The 6,049-nt window shown below is 30.8% G+C and overlaps 1 protein-coding gene across 1 annotated transcript, besides 7 other annotated features; it reads right to left on the bottom strand.

Moving 5' to 3' along the window:
- Positions 1 to 268: 268 nt before the first annotated feature.
- TVAGG3_0016130 (uncharacterized protein) lies at positions 269 to 607 on the bottom strand (the record flags this gene model as incomplete). The annotated part of the gene is made up of 1 exon (XM_001292716.1): positions 269 to 607. One exon carries the CDS (start codon positions 605 to 607, stop codon positions 269 to 271), a length of 339 nt encoding a protein of 112 aa, XP_001292717.1.
- Positions 608 to 1,807: 1,200 nt separating this feature from the next.
- Positions 1,808 to 1,845: a mobile genetic element.
- Positions 1,808 to 1,845: a terminal%2Cinverted (terminal inverted repeat of Banshee-A3 transposon ID:TVAGG3_0016120).
- A 601-nt stretch (positions 1,846 to 2,446) lies between these two features.
- Positions 2,447 to 3,505: a mobile genetic element.
- A 682-nt stretch (positions 3,506 to 4,187) lies between these two features.
- Positions 4,188 to 4,224: a mobile genetic element.
- Positions 4,188 to 4,224: a terminal%2Cinverted (terminal inverted repeat of Banshee-A3 transposon ID:TVAGG3_0016100).
- Positions 4,225 to 4,909: 685 nt separating this feature from the next.
- Positions 4,910 to 4,943: a terminal%2Cinverted (terminal inverted repeat of MuDR-4N1_TV transposon ID:TVAGG3_0016090).
- Positions 4,910 to 5,805: a mobile genetic element.
- Positions 5,806 to 6,049: the final 244 nt, after the last annotated feature.

Genomic DNA, 6,049 nt, shown 5'->3' with positions numbered 1-6,049 from the left:
TCCGGTATCCTTCAGAATTATATGGGAAGATACTAGTAACAAGCACAAATTCATGCTCTTCTTTGGTTAAAGGAGGGTTGCTTTCAGTGCAGATAACTTTGTAACGCTTTGATGAAGCAGAGATGTTTCATAAATACTCCACTTATTCCATGGATCAATTCCTGCCGTATACTGAAATTAATGTAAGAAGTTAGCAACTGTTGCTGTGTTACAGTACTTTGCTCGTTTTTCCTCATTTTCTTTTGAGCTTTTGATCTCAATGTTGAGATCAGAGCAAACTCTGTTTAACCATGATCTTGAGGGGAGATATACTTCTAGCGAAGTAAACAATTCTTTTTCCTCTTGTTGGAAATTCGTCTGGATGAACAAGGCCAGCTAGATATAAAGCTCTGCTGTATCTATACTCCAGTAATTCGTAGGCAATCTGATAAGCTTCGATTACCTTTTCACATGCAAGACCTTTTGCTCTTTGATTGATTTCACCATAAAAATCAAGTAATTCGACCTCTGAAAGATACGATGGTTCTCCACCATTACATGTGGTTGTCCATACATTTTCCGCAATTGTATGTCGCAACTCTGCAGTTATTGAATCATCGCGTTCCATGTGAAATTCATCTTTGTTATCAGTGTAGCACTTTTTGTTTAGTCTTCTTTTGAAGATTTTACGTTGAATACGAGACAAAACTGCTTTTTCTCAATGAAGTTTACATTTGGCTTTAATGTAATTAAGACTTTTCATGTCACTTTTTGTAAAGTTCATTTTCGGTACGGAACAAATGCATATATTAATGCATTAATTCTAAATGTAATAAATTTTGTATCTTTGAAAATTTCAAAGTTAAAAAAAATTGGACTAATATTATTCGTCTTCAAATGTACTATGCAAATTAAAGTTTTTGGGCTATGGATTCTGTGGGATAAGATTATTGAAATTTTGGATGTTCCTCGAATTGGCCAGAGATTCGAGTGTCAATGCCTTGTTCCATAACATAGTAATTGTGTTTGTGACTGAGCATATTTTTTTCTAAAATATAGAGATTAAAATTGTAAAAATCTTCATTTAAGGAGTTCCTGTTAAATGATTGTGACTTGATTATATTTGTGTCGTTTTTGGTAGTCTCTTTATTCGATTTTGATGAATTTATGTTCGAAATTCGGTATTTAACTAATAAGATTCAGAGTAAAACACTGGAAATCGGATATTCTCTATGCCAATGAACTGGACAATCTGTGTGTTTGGGAGGTGAAATTCCAAATTTTTTTGAAATCCCGAAAATGAAGATCAACCCTTTATTTTTGATTAAGATATTTTACAATTTCAGATTTTTTTGAATACTTTTGATTCGGTTTTGTTAAAAGCATATCAGCTAACTTGTTTTAAAAATCACATATTTTTATGTGGTAAGACGAAATGATGGAAGTGAGGCATATCTCAATATTTTCACCAGATCTTCAGGCATTTAGCATGGATATATAATTGTTATCATGATTTGTATTTAGTAATATTATTTAATCCAACTTATCAAAGCTAAACAAGATAAGAAATGCGTTTTAATTTTTTTTTCAAACAAAATTGAACAAAAAATACACTTAGAAGATATATTTCTTTAAGTTATTTATAGTAATGGAAATAATATGGTATATCTATCATTAACATATAAGCAGATCATACCTCTCTTGTGCCATGCAATTATGAATTAAGAATTTTGTAAATTCAACTGTATATAATAATCTTTTAATTGAAAAACATCATCAGACCAAGAGATGTTAATCATGTGCATCTAATATAATTGTTTTTGTCTAGTGTTGAAAACAGAAATTCATCAAAAGTGACACCTCAGAAAAGCTATAATATTGAATTTTTGGAACTTTTGATAGAGCACGTTTTTAAATATTAATTAAAGTAAATGTATATTTCGTAAAGATTCTTTTTAATAAAAAATAAAATTTTGAAGAAGAACACAAAATCTTCTGAAAAATAATATCACATAAACTCATATTATTTTCTAATATATAACTATTTTATATAAAAATCAAATTCAATGATCTTAAAAGCGAAGGATAAACCTCAAAATTTACGAATATAATGAGTGGGAATATAATGCTTATCTATCATAAAACCATATGAAATATCAATTTTTGCTTTACGCCTAATTTTTGACGACAATTAGCAAAAAATGTTAAATGTTAACACTCAGTCCATTTGAATATGAAAAATAAAATTGACTTTGATTAAATGTTTTTATTTATCATGCAATTCTTCTTGCGACCAAAGATTTGAATAAAATTTCAAAAAATAAGATAGCTTAAAAATAATATACGGTAGTGTTTACTAATAGATGAATAGTATATAAATTCTATTAAAATGGATTTGATCCAAAAAGATATATAAAATTTGATCATAAATAAAATTGTTTAGAAGTCATTTAAAATGATGTAATTATTCAAATTTTGCTAAAACCCATTCCTCTTTGATATATAACTCCCATTTTTGCATTTCTGGCTCGTACCAAAATTTTGAAACTTCGAATAATTCGTTAGGAGTGTAATTACTATTCGTTTTTGGATTAATATCGAGAGATAAATGTGGTGTATTGTTGTATTTTTCAATGAACTGCTGAACTGAGTCCTTGATTTGTTGAATATCATCCAACTCGTCTGGCAAAAACTTTTCTAAGCTTGGCCACAGGCGCTCCACCTTGCCGTTCTGTCTTGGCATATACGGCAAGGTGTGCTTCCAAACTATTCCGTTTTCCTGCATAACCTGGCCGAATTCACCGCGGTTTTCACCGCCGTTATCGGTCCAGATGCAGTAAGGGATAAACTCCTCTAAAAGTTTTCTTAAAATATTCGCTGTTGAGTTGGAAGACTTGTTTTTCAATAATTTAGTTTTGAGAACTTTACGTGTCATATCATTCAATATGGCAAAGAATGGAAAAGAAACATTACCGTGAAGGTAATGAATATCGCAGTGCCATATCAAATTCTTTGATATGGCACGATATTTGGTAGGTGGATCTGCTGGTTTGTAATCTCTTTTTGAAGATAAACCTGATTCCATCATAAATTTTTCCACTTGATGAGGCTTTATTTTTTGTAAATTGTCAAAAATTTGATCTTTTGTCAAATCTTCTATATTTTCAAATTCTTTTGCAATTTCTTCTTTTTCTTTCTCACAATCGGGATTTTGAACAATATTTTGAAACCTTTTAATCAATAAATAAGTTTTTGAAATTCCTCCTTTATATTGTGAAACACAAGAATTAATTAATTGTTTTTGTTCAAATGTTGGTGGATTTGGTTTTCTGCCGCGACTAACTTTTGGTAATTCGATTTCTTGAAGTTGAAATGCTCTTCTTATTGTATTTTCGGCAACATTCAATTTAATTTTACCATTTTCCAATTCAACTTCCTTTCCCACACTTTTGTAATATTCACCTTCTTCTATTCTTCTTTTAGCTTCAAATAGCCATTCTCTGTTTATAGATTTGGCAGTAGTCATAAAAGTGGTCCTTCTTTTGTGATAAGATTCAAATTTGAATGTGGATGATAAATAAAAATCAAAAATAATTGTTATAATTTAAATGAAGAAGTAATTTAAAACGATTTTATTTATGATCAAATTTTATATTTTTTTTGGATCAAATCCATTTTAATAGAATTTATATACTATTCATCTATTAGTAAACACTACCGTATATTATTTTTTAAGCTATCTTATTTTTTGAACTTTTATTCAAATCTTTGGTCGCAAGAAGAATTGCATGATAAATAAAAACATTTAATCAAAGTCAATTTTATTTTTCATATTCAAATGGACTGAGTGTTAACATTTAACATTTTTTGCTAATTGTCGTCAAAAATTAGGCGTAAAGCAAAAATTGATATTTCATATGGTTTTATGATAGATAAGCATTATATTCCCACTCATTATATTCGTAAATTTTGAGGTTTATCCTTCGCTTTTAAGATCATTGAATTTGATTTTTATATAAAATAGTTATATATTAGAAAATAATATGAGTTTATGTGATATTATTTTTCAGAAGATTTCATTCTATATGCCTATGAAAAGTACTCTCAAAACTAACTTTTTCCTAATTATAATTAAATCTAGAATATTGTATTATGCTTAGTGTTATTTCATTTTTCTCATTCAATTTAGAATTTACAAATGTCAAAAATTGAGAGCTGTCACTTTTGATGAATTTCTGTTTATTACATAGCATTAATAAAAAAATCATTTGTTCTGATTAATATTTATCCAATAATAATATATATTCATTTTTGAATTTAATTAGCTTTTTTAAAGCTTAATATTTAATAATATTATTATTCAACATTCTTAATAAAATAAGATATATGCTTTATGTCTAATATATGTTTTGTAGAAATTTCGAGGAAATATCAAGGTTTCAACATCACTTCACTTCCACCATTTCGTCTTACGAAAGTTTAATTGTATGATTAAATACTTGGGCCATTCTAATATTTCATCTTTTTGAAATCGATTTTGCTCAATAGGATATGTATTAAAATATTTTTCCAATGCATCCAATAAATTATCCGTGCCATTTATTGATATATCAAGAAAGTCGTTTTGTTTTGTTTCTATCGGGGTAATACGATGTGAAAAGTGACAAAAATATACTATGATTTATATTTCATTGTATAATAAAGTCGAGAAGGGAGTCCTAACCTTAAGAAAGGGCTCTCTTCTCGACTTTCTGCTGCAATCTCACTCGAATTGCGCGTATATACTGCTTCTTTCATTAGAAGTAGTATATACGCGCAACAATATGCCATGGCAAGTGCACTTGTCGCCACTTTTAATGTTTCTCAAATGCAATGCGGGAAGGAGTGGCAATATAGTACTTGGGTAGTTGTGGAGTTATGTGTTAGGAGAGGGAACAGGACAAATTTGCCACACGGCACTTTTTTTTAAAAAAAATTAATGGAGCGGAGCGATACTCTGCTGCAGGAGCCCCAAGGCTCCCAATCATTACGAAAGGGAGCCTCAGGGCTCCTGAGAATCCATCAGCAGAGGCCTTTTCATTTGGCCTCTGCTGATCAAAGATTCGGCGAAGCCATTCTTCGTCTCAGGAGCCCCAAGGCTCCCAATCATTACGAAAGGGAGCCTCAGGGCTCCTGAGAATCCATCAGCAGAGGCCTTTTCATTTGGCCTCTGCTGATCAAAGATTCGGCGAAGCCATTCTTCGTCTCAGGAGCCCCAAGGCTCCCAATCATTACGAAAGGGAGCCTCAGGGCTCCTGAGAATCCATCAGTAGAGGCCTTTTCATTTGGCCTCTGCTGATCAAAGATTCGGCGAAGCCATTCTTCGTCTCAGGAGCCCCAAGGCTCCCAATCATTACGAAAGGGAGCCTCAGGGCTCCTGAGAAACCTCTTTGAGAAGGTTTTCTTTAAGAAAACCTTCTCAAAGATGATTGTCAGCATTCACTCAAAATCTACCAAGAGTTTCAAAGTTTCAAATCTATCTGAAATGAAGCTTTGAATCTCTTGTATATCTAATTGTAGAGGTACCTTTTCAAAATGTCTTCTATTGATTAAATTTAATCAGTAAAAGTCATTTTGAAAAGGTACATCTCTATAATTGCTATTGAGCATTCACTCTTGGAACCTTGGAGCTCTTGTGTAGTGCATGAAAACTCCAAGATTCTAGAATAAAACATATATCATAGACATAATTTCTTCAAATATAATTTAAGGTTATTTTTTAAAAAATTAGAACAGCGTAATTTAAGGTTATTGAAAAGTGACACTTGACAAATTTATCCCGCACTCTTCAAAAAGGAGAGAGATTTTCATATAGATTATATATCTGAAGGGAAACGAAAAATTGGAAGAAATTGAGCTAATACAAGTTGACCTTCATCTTCTCTACAGACGATCGTGCGTTAAAAAATATAGGAATAAAATAAATTCATGTTATGCAAATATGCTGATGAATATGCAAATACGAGAGCACACTTTATGTGAGAATTTATATGAAAACAAATTCACGAATGTGTATTTCAAATCTACGAAG

The sequence above is a fragment of the Trichomonas vaginalis genome, chromosome IV (genome assembly GCF_026262505.1).
Source record: "Trichomonas vaginalis G3 chromosome IV, whole genome shotgun sequence".
In the NCBI taxonomy this organism is placed as follows: domain Eukaryota; phylum Parabasalia; order Trichomonadida; family Trichomonadidae; genus Trichomonas; species Trichomonas vaginalis.
The sequence above is the reverse complement of the archived record's forward strand: the minus strand, read 5'-3'. Positions and strand labels throughout refer to the sequence as shown.